This window comes from Anarrhichthys ocellatus, unplaced genomic scaffold (genome assembly GCF_004355925.1).
Source record: "Anarrhichthys ocellatus isolate YVR2014 unplaced genomic scaffold, GSC_Weel_1.0 scaffold30, whole genome shotgun sequence".
Taxonomy (NCBI): Eukaryota; Metazoa; Chordata; class Actinopteri; order Perciformes; family Anarhichadidae; genus Anarrhichthys; species Anarrhichthys ocellatus.
Window position 1 is genome coordinate 3,739,384 of NW_022280060.1, and position 17,223 is coordinate 3,756,606.

General features: G+C 44.6%; 1 protein-coding gene across 1 annotated transcript in view; it reads right to left on the reverse strand.

Moving 5' to 3' along the window:
- Positions 1-585: 585 nt before the first annotated feature.
- Positions 586-17,223, reverse strand: part of trabd2b (TraB domain containing 2B) — a 55,834-nt gene continuing 39,196 nt past the window's right edge. The window contains exons 5-7 of the mRNA XM_031864133.1: positions 3,977-4,073; positions 1,420-1,698; positions 586-1,327 (exon numbers count right to left, since the gene is read on the reverse strand). Of these exons, the coding sequence (XP_031719993.1) occupies positions 1,102-1,327; positions 1,420-1,698; positions 3,977-4,073 (602 nt within the window). The 3' untranslated portion in view covers positions 586-1,101. The remainder of the gene's footprint in view (positions 1,328-1,419; positions 1,699-3,976; positions 4,074-17,223) is intronic.

Consider the following 17,223-nt stretch of genomic DNA (forward strand, 5'->3'; position numbering starts at 1 on the left):
TCCTTGACTTCTTCAACTTCCTGTTCCTCTGAAGGAAAAGCTGCGGCCTGATGTCTATTCTATGGTGCGTTACCCTGACTGGCACTTGTCTAATGCAACTGTAGTACTTGTAGTAGAGGCTCAAGGCGAATGGTGTTTTCCTAGTTTTATCCAGCAGGTGGCAGATTGAGATAACCTGTTGCACATGTCCGCCCCCCCCCCCTTCTGCACTCACTTTCAACCACATGTGCTTTTAACTTGTAAGTTATGTTTTTAATACATCATTAATGGGAATTTACTGTGCAAAGGAGTTGTTTAAATCACAGTCTAACATAATGTACAGTCTTAATGCAGTCAATAAAAGCATTAGTGTGTTAAACAAAGCATGAGACACACTGTGTTAACACTGGCACATTTACACATCAATGTGCATGATGAATATTGATGCAGTGATTAATCAATATTAAACATATTTTATTCTGACATTTGGCCATGAAGGTGCAACCCAAAATAAATCTTGAAACAATTCATAAGTTTCCAAAGTTTATTGTTTTTCATTTATCTTCAAAAAAAAAAAAGCAAGAAAATATTCTGTTCTTCCAGAAATAATAAATATACAATATTTTTTTTTATGAACAAAATGCACAATTTACAAAAAGCAGTGGCAACAGAGTGCTCCACCTCCTACACAGCACTGTGTGACTGTATGCATTCAACTCATTTATCACCGAGTTCTGACTGTTGTTAGTACGTCCTACTCTCATCGTTAACGTCTTACTTCTCTATACAGTATTACAGCTGCTCGCTCAAACTCAGTACATGTCCTCGTAGTGCTGTGTGTTTGTTATTCTACCATAATATTTTCACGGGGCTCGAAGAACACGGTCCGTTCGTTGCTTGCGTCGCGGCTGAGAGCTTATCTCGCACATTTTGAGACTCGACGAGTTGGTGAAGACTTCGGCGGTGCTGGAGCCGAATCCCTCCCCGTAGACGGAGGCAGCTCCTCCGTCTCCTTTCCGCAATGGTGTTGATGGCCATTCCTTGTTTATCACAGTCCACTAATCTGGTATGGAGGCAGTAGTGTCTGCAGTGTTTTGTCTGTGAGATAATGCTGTCCTGGGGTCAGGAGGTGAACAGCATGTGTGTTAACAGCCAGGCTAGAATGCAAGACGGCGTGAGTGCGCGGTGGACTGAGGCCGAGCTGGAGCTGGCCGGAGTGGAGGGAGCCGGACTGGGTTGTCGCTCTGCGGCAGAGATCTCCACCCGTCTGTGCTGCTCCTGATGGGTCATCGGAGGCTCCACTGTCACGTAGCCATTGATTATCCTCACGTTAGGTGGCGTAGTAGTGCTGGAGGGTAGAGGACAAGAAATCAGGGTCGTTCTGGTGTCGTTAAGTGAAAAATCACTACAGTAAACTGATCAAAAAAAGCAATATCTCACCTGTCCCCGATGCGAACCCACAGGTCGCTGAAGAGGCGGGGCCTCCCGTGGCCGCGGTGAGGTTTGCGAGGCCGCTTGTGTCGCCCGAATTCCTCCAGCTGGCTCAGGCTGTCGGGGAGCAGGATGTGAGGCAGCTCGTCGTCCCCGAGGCCGGGCATGCTCTCTGCGTAGTCCAGCTCCAGCTCTGACGGACTGGTCAGCCAGCTGTCCGGAGACGACGTGCTGCTGTCGGCGCCCTCCTCGCCGGACCGCGCTGAAGGCTCTTTAGCCGGTTTGCTCCTGCAGGAAAAAAAACAGATGGAGAGGATATGGACTCAGTTTATACTCATGGAAAGCCCACTCAGGATTTTTTTAGACCACATGAGTCTTAAGTGTCTGCAAAGGTATCACTAAAACCTTTGACTCATAGATGGAAAGTAAGGAAACTATAAGACTTTTTGAATGTTGTCCTTTGTGGTTTCTGACCACTACTGCTTTCCACTCAGCATCTCTTTACTTCAATCAATGACGTGGACGCCTCGCTCTATAAACGCTGCCCTGAGAGGCAGAAATATCCAGCAGGCGACATCAGAGGAAGTGACCGTACTGTTGCATCAAAACTGACATCTGCCCAGAGCAGACCACCCAGAATTGCCGACCTCTCTTCGAAAAACTTCTGCCGTGCTCCTCTTTCTTCCACCCATTACTCATACCGTCTCCTCTCGTCTCCTTCTTTAACTGTCAATATGGCTCGCATGTGACTTTGTGTTTCAAGCTAGAACATCATAAAATCCTATTGCACACGTCATCTAAGGGAGTCGCACTGAAACGAGCCGTAGCAAGTAAAAAATACAGGATGTCTTATGCGCGTGTCAAACGTTGTTGTTACTCAATCATTCTCCAACATGATATGGATCCTGGGATGGCTTTTAGTCATGATTTCTACAGCTCACTCATTATTGGTCTAGTCCCTCCGGTCATCATACATTTGATGGTCTGCTCTTCTACTTCTACAGACATGAAACCCCCCCGTCCCCCCCCCGTCGGTCAGGGTGATGATAGCTCCAGGCCTGCGGTCAAGCTACTGCGGAGCCAAACCCACCTCCGGCCCACTCCGTCTGTCAGTCATATAATAATACACCCTTTAAGACCTTTTGCCAGACGGGCCGTAACACTCACAGCTCTGAGGCTAACAGCTTTCCTAAACACCTCTCATTCAGCCATCTTGTGGTGTTTTTCCTTGGCCTGTCTTGTCACCTTCTATCAGGGAGCTAAACGTGTCTGCGCACACGTAGAAGTGTGCGGTCGTGTGTGTGTGTGTGTGTGTGTGTGTGCGCAGCGTACACGAGTGTTTCGTGACCACAGTAAGTCAGTCCACTTGTCAGCTTTGAAGCCAGAACCACTGGCTAAAGCCCACAACTCTGCAAACAGGGTGTAGGGAGATAGGGAGGCTGCGTTTACAACGGTAGTTTGCACGGAGAAGTTAGTAAAAGCCTCGGCTGGATGGATGGATGGATGGATGGATGGATGGATGGATGGATGCATTTACTCTTTTTTTTTTTTAAAGGAGTGCCCCATGTTGTTTCCAATTTTCGCCCTAATTCAAGTAACTCTCTTTACTACTTCATCACTGGGACCATGGATAAAACTCTTAGGTGAGAGGGGAGCTTCTTTGTGCCAAGGAATGGGGTTGCACACACACACACACACACACACACACACACACACACACTGAGACATTAAGAGGGATTGTGGAAGGTTGTTGTGAAGTACTGCTGCAAGACGCCAAGCCTCCGTGAGTTTAAGTGTGTGCACAACCCTCCTTGGCACGGTGCATCCCTCCACTCACTCATCACACACATGGCTGTGTGTGTGTTTGTGTTGACTGTGCTACCAGTGGCTGCTGAGAACAGGCAAAACCCCCCACTGGCAGCTCGCCTTTGGCAAGCAGGGGAGAGAGGGAGGGAGGGCAGGAAGGTGAGGGAGTTGATGAAGTACAATATCAAAGGATTCCTGCATAGCTTAGTTTTATTTGTTGCAGAGCACAATTTGGACCGTATCAGCGCTGCGCTTCAATAAATCTGCTGAGGCTAAATAGCTCCACTCTGGAGAGAATGAGATGGATGTTGCCTGGCTGAGCTGATGGATGTCCACATTTATCTGCTCGCCTGCCAAAAACTTAAGAGTGCACAAATGTTTTGTTTCACTGTCCATGTTCCCGTATACTGTGTGATGCTAGCACATAACCACGCCCTCTTTGTCTTTTTCCATTCATCACCTTTTTAGGATCTCTCTTGTAGCCGGGAATTGACTGCATGCGCAAAATTGGAATCAGCCGTTGCTCGTGATTAGATTATGTTTGTATTAGTTATTCTCCAAAATAAAATACTAAACTATTATGAACCTCGTCAGATTCGGTCATGTCAAACAATCACTGTATTTTGTCATTTACTAACCCAAGCAATCATCTACACTTCTTGTGTTTCAAAAACAGATTTTTTTTTTTGTTTGCATCTTTATAACACTTTAATGAAATGACATGCTCTGTGGTCCGTTACGCTCGTCTCTGCACACTCACTCTGGGACTGGCTCTTGGTGATCAGGGGGCACCTGGACGATCTCGTAGCCCTCCTGCCTCAGGATGTCCAGCACGCTGTGGTTCCCCAGGAAGTGACCTGACGGAAGACAAGAGGCCGGAAAGTCACGACAGATCCAGGAGGAGCAAGACAGAGTTCAAGCCAGTTTTCAGCTGAGCACGCATTTTGTCTGAATGACTGAATATCACCTGGGGAAAAATAAACATTCAGATGCTTTTACCAGCAACTTAAGTGTCTTTAAACATTGGACCCACTGCCAAACATTCAGCAGACCTCCCCCCACCAAAGACGATGTTCATCCATCCAAGGTGTAGGGATACGTATATAGTGTGCCAGTTCTGGTGCTGTCAGAAGCAAGAAACAGGGATTGTGGAGGATCTGTGAGATAGCAGGGACTGTTCGAATCTTCTGGGCGCACTCGGTAATGACCCCATATTGTCAGCACTCAACCTCCTGTCCCCTCTCCTTGTATACGATTCCTTCAGACCGACATCAAGCATGCCCCAGCCCCACACTGACAAAAGCTGCTTCTTTTTTTTTTTTTATACTCTCCCATCAGCCGATAATCCTGCGTGTCACTCAACCCGGCAGTACGCCTGACATCACCCCGCTACACACACCCTAACAGAAGAATTCGCATCCAAAAATGTTGCAAACGGGCAGGAATTCACACACACACACACACACACCTCAGCTCTCTCCTGCAGATTATTAACGACACATTGACAATATTCGAGCCTCTCACTGACTTTTACTTTCTGTCAGGGCCTTCTGCTCCCACTCAGCTCCTCACCCACCTCTGCCAATTTTATCATTACGATGTTCCTGATCATTCCTGAGAGTCGGAGAAGGAGGCACGCACTGTTACTCTTTCTTGGCAGCCGAGTTCAAAGGCAGCACCGGGATAGGCCGCGGACAACAGAGTGTCGGTGAGATCAGATGGGATTATGCAGAGGGTTAGGGTGTGGGTTTGTATTTGTGTGTGTTCTTGTGTTGCGATACATGTGTAGACAAAATATGTTCGCAATTGCAGATTTGAGGATGCATTTCTCATCCTTTGTCAGAACTTTTGCATCCCTTCAATAACCACAAAATGAAGATGTGTTGTCGTTTACCTCAGGATGAATTGTAATAACTTTGGTGATCCCTTAAAGAGATAGTTCGTTCTTTTTTAAGTTCTTGTCCTTTTCTCCAAGCTGGGGGCGTACTGACCGCCATCTTCTGTAGCTACGACACTGACTGTGGATAAGTACCTCATACAACTCCACTTCAAAAACAATCCAAACTGTCCCTTTAAGCATTTCTCTAGTGCCACCATCAGGTCAAAGATTACATTTGTCCAATGCTAGAACACATTATGTTGAGCATGTTAGCGTGCTAACATTTAGCTCAAAGCATTGCAGTGCCTTAGTACAGCCTCCCAGAGCCGCAAGCATGTCTGCTCTTAAGTCTTGTTTTACTGACAAACACCACATTTGCCAAATATGGTCGCCAGCGTGTGATGCCATGCTTGTAGAGAAACTGCAAACAATATACTCTATGGTTGACATAACATTCAGTAAGCAGTAGCCTATATAATACTACAGTTAAAACGTAATGATACATGAAAAAAGTCCCAGCCACAGATACCTTAATTACTACTCATTCTTCTCTCTTTTCTTTCATCCCTTTCTCCTAAAAAGACTCTGGGGCCAGAGCTCATTCAGTGGCCGCATGCTGACAGATTCAACCACCCTCATATCTGTGTCAAGCAGCTATTTCATTAATTCCTGCCGGCCGGCGGCAGAGAAGAACACCTCCTGTGTGTGAGGTCAAGCTGACCGTTTGATGTGCTGACTTGATTTCCTCCGCTCTGCTGTCATGCAATAGCACACTCAGACAGAGCAGTGTGCTTGTGTTTGTTCATTTGTGTGATGAAATTGTCGTGTTTTTTTGTTGTTGTTTTCTTCACAGCCAGCAGACCACATGTGTTTCATTTCCCAGACACACCTGCTGTAAATGTGTAGTGAGCGTTCGATCTCTGTCAGTAAACCCCGTTCTTTGTTTCAGGATGCTGTAAACATGCAGCCACTTCTTAAGCAACATGCCGTACCCACAAACAAACACGGCAGCCATGCAAATACTTATGTCTGCAAGACACGAAGAAACCACAGCTACAAACACACACTTGAGCACACATGCCCCCTCGCACACACACACACACACACTGTCCTAATCGAGGTGAAAACCACCACTTGTCAAATTTCGGTAACTTGATTGAGGGATTGCTCGGTTCCCCATGAGTTGGCACAATTTGTCAAACTAACAAAAATGTGTATATGACTTCCTAATAATTTTGACTTTTGGAAAAAAGTTCATTCACAAGCTTTCCATCTGACAACAGTGGTACGTTTGTTTGTTGCTGTGTGTTTTTTGTGGTTCTTCCCTGTGTGTGACAAATGACTGTGTGTGCGTGTGTGATGCTGGGCTTGTGTGTTTTGTTTTTAGAATATCCAGACAGTAACCAGGGAGCCGGCCCAACAAACAGCTCCATTAGCACAGAGGTAGTGAGAGGTCAGCTGACTCTTAATTGCTCCCCTGCTGCGTGTTGCAGTCCACTACAAAACATGCTGCTCTGTATGTGGAAGGTACTGAAAGTACTAATGTTTGACATTTTCTACACAAATGACTGTCTCTCGATTTGGTATTTTACAGTTTAAATATCAAGCGATGGAGACGCAATTCAAAATCTTCCATATGTAGGAACTATTTATAGTTCACGACAAGGTCTGTGAACTATCTCGAGTAACCGGATCATGATTTCAAAGAGACATTGCTGTTGAGTTTTTCAAATGTTTTTTTTTATTATTTTGGGGTGAATTGTCTCTTTAACTTGACAGAAAATCAGCAATAGTTTTTTCCTAAAAGAGGAACAATAGGAGTCATTTTCTATTTTCTGCTCACAGACTTTAATAGAACATTGACCACATGACGTTGGAAGGCCTCTACCAATTAAATGTAGCAATGAGAAAGCAAAATATTATTCAAAAGACATAATACTTATTTTTTCCTCATGTGTCACCGCCATCAGCTAGCTCTGTGTCTTAATGTTTTGCAGCTGTGAGAAGCTCCTCTATTTCCATGATTAACGCTTTTTATGGTTTTGTTTAGGCCCTCACTGAGAGACTTTGGTTGAGATTAGGTTTGAAACATCGCAGTCTTGGTTAAATATTGACAACGTCAAAAGTGACTTGAAGCACGAGTCAGGACGTGTTGACTTACTTCCTAACGTTTGATGGAAACCACAATCTTTCCCCGAACCTTAACCAAAGAGAGCGTGTTGCCTAAACCCAACCACACGCTGGACCTGGGACGCTCTGATGTCACCGTGTATGTTGGGACATCAACAGCCCACTTATGATGCGTGCATCCCAAGGAAACAGAAGGCAGACCATCTCTAGCTTCTGTACTGTGAGCATTCCCCTGGTGAAGCCAATATTTGTGTGATGTGGATTTAAAAACTATTAAATAAATGTTTTTTTTTGCTTTTTTTTGCATTTCTTTAGTTAAGTTTGTCTTGGCCCGAAATTCCATACATGCTATTTTTTCAGAGTTATGTGTGTATACAATGGAGAAAAACTGTAATACAGTATTTTTTTTCCCCTCTGATTTTGCCACAGGCGCCCTGTTTGTAGTTCTGCACATATATAAACATTGCAATACCTTCATCAGTGGGCCATAGGCTCAGTCACCATTGCATTACTTGCCACTATAATATGTAATACGCAATTGGGACCAGGCTTCGGTCTTCATCATCATCTGCATCACAGTGTTTTATCTGCAGAGTGCCGTGTGGTGTCATTTAAGTAACTTGTGGTAAAGTGGCTTTAAACCACTTCCAACCACTTTCCCATATCGCCCAACCCTCCGGTCTTTCTCACTGCTCTGCTGTCATCACTCTTAATGAAGCAGATATGCCTTAAATATAATAAAAATAAGAATATCCCGGAGCAACAGTGAATTCTTGCAGTGTGTGTGTGTGTGTTTACCTTACAGGGTGTTTCCCCTCCTGTGGCTCCTGAGAGCAGAGTTAAAGACCCAGTTTCTCTGTTTAATAACTCTCATCCTGATTTCCACCTACAGTAGCGTCTTAATGTACTCCACTCTGTCTGTGTTTACCGTAGCCACCTCTTGTCTCGGGCCTATCTCTTTATCTGTCTGGCTTTCCAGACTCAATCGTGTCTTTTTAAAGCGTCCGCGCACGTCCGATTGTCCCTGCGGCTCCGTCTTCCATCTTCTATTTGTTTGTCTGTCAGTTTTTCCACTCCTCTCTCTCTCTCTCTCTCTCTCTCTCTCTCTCCATGTCAGTTTGTGTATGAATGCAGTTGTTTTTGTTGCAAAAAAGGAGGTGTTGTAGCAAGTCTCTCTCTTTACCAACACCCAGCCTGGGCCTGCTCTCCTTCTATCTCTCTAGCCCCCTTTGTTTCCCCCTCTCTCCTCCACAGGCTTAGTCTCCCCATGCCTCCTTTTATGTCTATTCACCTTTCTTCATCCCTCTGGAGAACCTCCAAAGTGCAAAGACAAAGGTAATGGAAACAGGGAGCATGTTAAGCGTTGGAGAGATTAGTCCAAAATGCACAGGAAGAGAATTATGTTAGTTTTCAGTTTTACGCAAACAAATGTGTTTGCAATTACACTGTGTAAACAATGGATCAACTGATGCACGCTTGCGGTTTAAAAACATCCCACGTGGCTCGCAAGCGGACCACCTCATATGAAAATTGCAATCAGAGCACTAACGGTAAGAAAACACGAGGGAGGAGAGTTCGCTGATGGATTGAGTGTGTAAAATCAGGAAGGACGGCGACAAGATAGATGGACATGGAGAATAGCTGGAGGGAGTGAATGGAGGTGGAGGACAGACGGAGAGGGACTGCATCTACTGGCCAGAGTGCATGCTGGGTGCTGTTGCCACATTATGGTCCAAACAAACACAAGCTGTTGTCTTGCAGCCATTTGAACAACAGATGAAAGAGAGAGAATACAGTGAAGAGAGAACCCCGGTAAACAGCGGGGTTCAACTTTACAGTTGACAAAGGGTGTGTTCCTCTTTAGATTTGTTAGGAAAGGTCTTCCATTGTGTGTGCGCAGGCTGAGATGATGGGGGAAAATTCCCCTCATCTCCATGTGGTTGTGTGTGTAGGTGACAAATTGAAGGAAAAACTACTGTGTTAGGTGTTGGACCACCGTGAGTCTCTAGATGATCACCATTCTTTCATAGAATATCCCCTCATGATGGTGGTGGTGGTGGAGAAAGCCGCCTACGAGCTCAGTCCGAGATCTCCCGTAGTTGTTTAGTTGGCCATTTGCTAAACTCCCGCCCCCAAACTGAGACTGTACAATCATTTGTTAGCAACTGCATACCGCTACAGCAGTGCGAACTACAGGGGAGCTGGGGGAGGGGGGGGGGGGGGGTCTCTAAAATGACAGTTTGCTAATTTTCTCTATCATCATGGATCATGCGTAATAATAAAGGTATCAGCATGCTTGCTATTCATGCCATCACCATCAAAATGTGGGGTCGCACTTCGTTTTCGCTTTACGTGGTTCTCATGTTAAAATAAATCGGCCTCATCAGCTGGAGATTGAATTTTCAACCAGCTCTGAAGTTAGCATTAGCCTACGTTAGCTCACCAACAGAATCCATGCTTGTTGCCGGCTAGAAATGAAAAGCCTACTTTTTTGTACTTCTGTGTGAAATCAAAGAACCACTGTTTTCAGAAATATTGCAAATTTCGAGTGTTAAATTTGCCACAGTTGTAGTCGTATGTATGTGCCATGAAAGAACAAAGAGCTAAGCCCCGCTGAGGGTTTTCTTTTAGTTACTCACCTGTGAATTTGCCAGCCTTTGTTGTTGTCTACTTTTATTATCGGATGCTGTTGGATGTGGCAAGACTCTCTCTGCCCTATCCTGCGTAGCACTACCACTCTTTCCTAGAACAACATATGAGTAATGCAACAAAGATTTTAACAGCATCCCCGCACCTCGCTGTGCAGTTCCATTTCCAGGTTTTACAGTACTAGGATCCCTCTATAAATCACACCGCAGCCTTTGGATTAACAGTGTGTACCCACGGCACTTCGGAATTACTTGAATCATTGCCTTTGTGTGTATAAATCTAACAATTCAGGATGTTAAATTCCATCTCTCGGCTCGGCTCGTGGGTTTATAGAAGGGGAATAATGGCAATCTGGATTCCTCCCCCCCATCCTCCCACATCTCTCACTCATTCCTAATCTCCATAATGACTTCACTTCCTATGCATGCGGCACGACGTCCGTCTGTCTCCCTGCACCACGCTGAGGTGTTACGAGTGACGGCTGTTGAAGGGGCTGTTCCAGTCCAAGTTCTGGTCAAATACGGAGATCAAGAGAGCTTGAAGGAGGGGGGGGGGATCCGATCCAGAGGCCGACTGCTGCCTGCGGCGGGCCTGACACCGGTCCATGTCAGAATAGTGCTCAGCGGTTCAGTGTTAGAAGCTTTAAAGTGATTCCCCACGTGGAAAATATTTAAACTGTGTGAGCTTGCCGTCGCAGTCTGCAGAGCGCTCATCATGGTGGGCAGAGAGAAAGGGGGTGAGGGGAAAAACAGAAGGAAGCAAAGGGGGAAAGTGGAGGAGGAATACAAAGGAGGAACAAAAATAGAGAGAGGAAGGGAGCTGAGCTGAGTGGAGCCAACAAAAGTTCGTGAAAATTGTCCCCATCGTTTGTTTTTGTTCCTGTCAGCTGCATGTCTCTCTGCTTGGACAAGAGGAGAGTACAGGGAGCAGCTGGTCAATAGTGGAGAAACACACACACACACACACACACACACGTGATGGAAGACGTGGTGTCCTAACAGAGCTCTGTTTCATGGCGGCCTTTATCTTTCCTCATCTCATTCTTGCACCGACGGTTCATTTCCTCTCCTCCACCCTTTAGTTAAAGTTAAAGGAGACGCATTGAGGTTTCATGTGAGCGTGTCAAAAATAATCACATATTCACTTTTCTTTACAAAATACCAACGCTTACACGCACATCATCTTGTTTATGTGTGCACGTGTTGATGACGTGCTGCGTGTGTGTATGTGTTGCTGGCATACATTACCCAGATATGCTGCCCAGCAGGCATGAGCTCAGTGATAAAAGTAAGGGTGTAGGCATGCAACTGTGTATGTTGCTGTATGTGTGCGCACGCTTTGTTTTGTGAGCATGAGTCTGTGTCTGCACTGGCAGAAACCAATGCTTCACATCGGTTGTTTCTCAGGACCAGAGGCCGGCTGGTTTTCATTGTTACCATTTAATCAGAGTCTGATTTACACCTGGGACACCAGGTGAATGCAATTAACTACCGAGTCGGTGAACCCGCAGCGCTATAGGTCCCAAGAAGTGAACCTTTTGTGTTGTTGTATTCTTTGGTCTACGTAGTTTTCACTCTATCTCTCTATCTCTCCCTCTCTATCCGTCTTCTCCGCCGAGCAGAAGACAACACATGATGCACATATACGGCATCTCCGTCACTTCATAAAATGTCTCCGCGCCATCCAGAGCAGAAGACGGGAGTGAAGCAGACGAGATGCGGCTAGACAGCAGTGAGGTGTGGCGTCACTTTAATGAAGACGGACCAAAATGTCACGGACCAGAGAGATAGCAGCTTAAGGCAAATAAACTGGCAGAGAGACAGGTGGAAAGATGGAATTAGAGCCGGCAGCAGAAAAAAAAGGTTGAGAAATGCAGATATGCACAAACTAGGGAAGAGCCGCAGAGACAAAGTGACATGCACGCCAAGCCGGCTCTCTCCCTCAGTCATCACTTCAACACCACAGCACCGCAAGCGACTGCAAAACACATGGGCCCACTCTGCCTGCACAATGGGCTATTATGGGCCCATGCAACAACTTTCAGAACGAAAGTGGCTCAGACTTCAAAACAAGCAATGGTACATGTGTATTTTTTGACAGTAACTACTCTTTTTGGTGATAGAAATCCCTGAAGATCATATGACTTTGTGTCCCAAACATGCCACAGACACACGTGTAAGTGTGTGTGTGTGTGTGTGTGTGTGTGCGTGTGTGTGTCTAGGCCGCGGCAGCGTCAGGAAATTCCACGGGATGTTTTCAATAAGGCCGGGCAGCGGCAGCCAAGGAACTGGCAAATGAAAACCTGCTGAAGCACACCGCAGAGCTCCAACAACACACGGCCGTACCCTCGCAGCAATCCTCCACTCTTCAGCAATGATAACTCTGTGAGCTCGTGTACGTTTGTTGTTTGCTCGTGATTTAGAGAGAGAGAGAGAGAGGGCAATTGAGAATGGATATTTAGCTGAGTGAGTGATGGAAAACATCACATTGAGGCTTGTATCTGTTTACAATAGCAACAAAACAAGTGTCCAATGTGTGTACAATGTGTCTGGAAGCATGCTTTTCCCTTACCGCTATCATCTGGGGCTGCCGTGTCATTCTGTCCAATGGGAAACAGTGATGCTGTCACTTGGCCTCACAAAGAACACTAACGTCATGCCATGGTGGGTGCATTTGATTGGTCCCTGTTACATAATACTGTAGTGACCACAGTGGTTTTAAAGGAAAATGATGGGAGACTGTGAGGAGACAGACAATTTGACATTTTACACCCATTTCCAGTCTTTACGCTAAGCTAGCTTACTGGCTGCTAGCTTACTGGCTGCTAGCTTACTGGCTGCTAGCTTACTGGCTGCTAGCTGTAGCTTCATATTTAACTTACAGCTACGAGAGTGGTATCAATATTCTCATCAAACTCTCAGCAAGAAAGACAATAAGTTTATTTAGCCAAACAAGCTGTCAGACAGATAGCAGCACTAATATCACCTTATAAAGTTGTTATGGCTAACACATTAGCACATAGTAGTGTCATGCCAATGTTGTGATGGCCCATTATATCGAAACCCCGAATGTCCGAAAAATATCCCCTTTTTACCAAAAGCTCTTAAAGCCCATTTGTCAGTTATCCAGAAAACAAACTCCCATTGTTCTGAAGGTCCACTGCTGCCAAAAAACAAATTCTCAGTGCAACAAACAGAAAAATATTGTAGCTAATTATTATGCAAAACTAAGTCACCAGACCTTCCTGGTCACACCATTGTTTTCCAACCATGTCCTAGCATGACCTGCCCTATGTTTCTGGTTGGCTTGCCTGCATAATCTTAACCTAAACTTGACTAATGTCACTACTCTGGGCCTAAACCTAACCAACCTAACCAACGAAGGCAACAATAATACGAGGCGATGGTCATGCCTCCTCCAGTAGGAAGAAATAATCGAGAAGGTCTGTTGTCACCGACTGTAAACGAGGTTAAATATCTGCCTGGAGCTGATCATGAGTTCATGACTGTAAGCAACATCTTTAACATGTAGTCATTAGATACAATGACAATAAAAAATACTGACTGGTGGAGTTTTAATGATGTATCTGATGCTCATGGTAATGCTCTCTCACTGCGTAAGAATTCAACTATCCCAGATATATTCCGCATTAGTATGCAGTAGTATGAAATATGACTAACACGTGACACCGAGAGACTCAAGTCGACTGAGTTACTTCATCTTAGCTCCAGTGAGAGAGTAATACTGCTCGGTCAGTCTCTTCTATACTGCCTGTTCAATTATGCCTGCTGGACCTCTTTCACGTCTGTAATTTGCATTAATAGCCTGTTGGTGAAAGTGAAGAAAATAAAGAATGTCTGTTACAACATGTGTGTGCAGGATGGAGGAAAAAAGAGAAAGAAACTGATTTAGCAAGTAGAAAAGCATACATTTCGCACATAAAAGTGCTGCAGGAAGGTGTAGGTGTACGGCGAGAGGAAAGGGGGAGGCTGGGAAGTAAGGTGCTGAGCTGAGCAGAGATGGATTTCCTGCCTGAACCACTTTATACACACGTCGTAACGTTTAATTACCCTGTGAAAAAACTCCTGGACGGACTTCGACATCGGTTACTCCAGAGGGCCTTGACCTGAGCGCCGCCCCGGCTCTTTCCCGACAGCCCTGTTTTCCTTCTGCGCTCTGGACATGGTTCAGGCTGGAAGTGACGGGTCCAAGGAAAGAGGCAGCTAGAGGGGCCATTAATATTTATCTGTTGTCCGGCAGAAATGTAACCCGATAAACACAAAACTTGACACGGACATAAATAGACACAATTATAGTAACGGAGAGATCAAAAGTTATGACTGTTCTATTTTATGGTCCACAAGAATCAGCCATGTGCTGCCTGCAGTTACACTCGTCATATTAATGTGATTTTTCAGATCTGACCATAAAGATTGGATTTTATGTGATCACATTAATCTACGCCCACATTTGGCCTGAAAATGGCTGTTATACGTCTCCCCAGGCTGTATTTATTTAAAAAAAAATATGTCTGGATAATCTTAACCTTCGCACCTCCGATCCTCTTCATTTATCTGCATCACTGTAAAATATGCTTCGCGGTCAGATGGTTATCAGACTATAAGCAGAACTCCTTTCACAGAGCGAGCCTGACCATTTCCAGAGCTTCTTCTTGAAATATCGAAAAGCGCAGTCAGATTTCTGGGAGGGCCGGGCCGTCACTTAATACGTCATGGCATCATTGGATGATAAAATTTCATGGCTGGTTTACGGCCAATGGGAAACTGGGACTGGCAGGGACAGTTACAGGTCTGTAAAGACATGAGTCAGCGTCTTAAAGACAGAAATAAGACATGAGAGAAAGGAAGCTTTGTGATTAAAGCATGGGAGAGGCTTTTCATGCCTCATTTATGAGGCCCTTTTTTCATCGTGTTTTTCGGTACATCTGCATCTAGAGACGTGTGTGTGTGTGTGTCAGCTGACAAAACGCCTTGGAGGCCCAGATTGTCCCCTGAGACTCAACTTATGTCTAATCAGCAAACTGAGTCTGTGCATTTACAAAAAGATTTAACTACTGGTGCAGAAGGAGACACGATGAGTGTGGTAGACACACGTTCAGCTGGATTCACTATAGGAGTGGCAGAACATTTGTGCTGGTTTATTAAGGAAACGTTATGGTGGAAAAGCTTCAGTCTTAATAACCCGTGTTCTAGATATGCCATGAATTAGTGACAAGTTTTAAGTGTGTGGTCATAAAACTTGAACTTAACGTGGCATTGGCGAAAGCATTGAAGACATCAGTTTTAAGTGAGTGGCTTACGGTTTTCTCATTTTTCAGTTGTTTCAATAATTGTATTTTTAAATACCTCTAAAAATGATTATCATTTGATCAGTAAATAATGAAAGTAATACTTTGATTTCAGTTTTTAAAAGTGTTTTTAAATGCCCTAAAGTCACTTGATATGCATTTAGTTTTTTATTTATTTTTATAACTTCAAAGTTCTCCTGGAATGAACCTAGAGGGCAGCCCCAGTTGCGTAATTAGCCTCGGTCGTAATAAATCAGACACTAATCACGTGCAGATTGTGAGCGCAAAATAGAGAGAACGTGCAGCACAAATCTTTTCTCTGCTTTTTTATGTTCGTCAATCTGGCCCTCGTTGCCTTCCTGAGGCTTTTACTGAGACTTCTGTGTTAACTCTAGGTTTTTGTGTGTGTGATAGTTTTGTTCATGTTATAAAGTATGTACGAGTACTGTATGTAAGAATCTGTGTGTGTGTGTGTGTGTGTGTGTGTGTGTGTGTGCGCATGGCAGGCTATAACTGTAGTGGTTCCCTTCACCTCACACTAGCTGTCAGTTGTGTTACACACAGCGCTGCAGCCTGTAGGTGACCCCCACACACATGTTCACCCTGCGGTCTCTACAGGCCGGGTAGAACACACTGGAAAGCTAACGCATAGCTGCCGTACTGACGGGCAATCTGGAAAACATGAGGCTGCATTAGAACAGATTTGAATGGTAAATTCTTATGAGGCAGAACAGGTGAGCAATGTACATTCAGTTTTATGTACATGGATTTTAAATACTGTTGCATACAACCACTTCCCCATCTATTCCAACTTTAAATGCTAATTGCAAGGAGCTGTTAATAATCTGCTTAATGTAAGATGACAATGTCTGACGCTCAGGCACGAACACAGTCACATATTTATTCACAGAAGACTTTTTTATTGGCGGGACACAATCCTTTTTATTTATTTTTTAGTCATTTGAAAGAGAAATGAGAAGAAAACACATCCTGAGACAAGATCCCGACTTCACGTGTTGTGACTGACGTAGCTGACGTTTTTTAGAAATGGCGGAGGCCATGGACGTTCATTTGTAGTTAAAGGAACAGTGTGTAGTATTACGGGGGATCTATTGGCAGAAATGCAATGTAATGTTAACCATTATGTTTTCTATAGTATAATCATTGTTGTGTTTTCGTGACCTTATAATGAGCCGGTTATATCTACATACAGAGCAGCTGCTCATCACGGAGCCGGCCGCCATGTTTCTACAGTAGCCCAGAACGGACAAACCAAACACTGGCTATAGACAGGGCCATTCCAGCCTCCACCTTTTTGCACACAACAGGACAGTGCTGCATCAAAGCTTACAACTTTGCCTTATTACTATAGAAATCATATGGATGCTATCCTGCAAATAATAAAGCATAAAACAATAATGTAACACCTTCTTAATCTTAAAAGTGATGCTCTGTATTTTCAGTTTGCTTTTGACAAAAGCCAAAAGAATATCTGAAAATACTGTCATATCTTATCTCTGCATGTATTAAGCATTGCTAATAGGTCATAGGTCATAGGAAATATGTTTGTTTTGTTTTACTTTCCTGCAACTCTCCTCTCCAACTGCTTCTTTTAGCCTAAGGACTTGGACTGGGTCCGTTTGCTTTCTAAAGGTTCACATGACTTTCATTGTCTCATAAACAGAGTGAACAGCAGAGGGACGTATCATCGGCCCTTATTTCTTCATCTACGCACACTTCAGACGAACACTTATTTAAGTATTATTGCACAATTTCACTCCTCCATCGCAGTCATAGTTCATATGCTAGCTTACAGTGTTCGGTCCATGAGCACGCACACGCACACACACACACACACACACACACACACACACACACACACGTAGCAGCTGGATGGTGCAACATCAGCCTTGTCCAAACAGCACATAGAGCAGAGGGAGCAAGAAATGCTCAGAGGAGGGACCAAGAAATTCAGCATTAATCACACACTGTGGCACACACACACACACACACACACACACACACACACACACACACACAC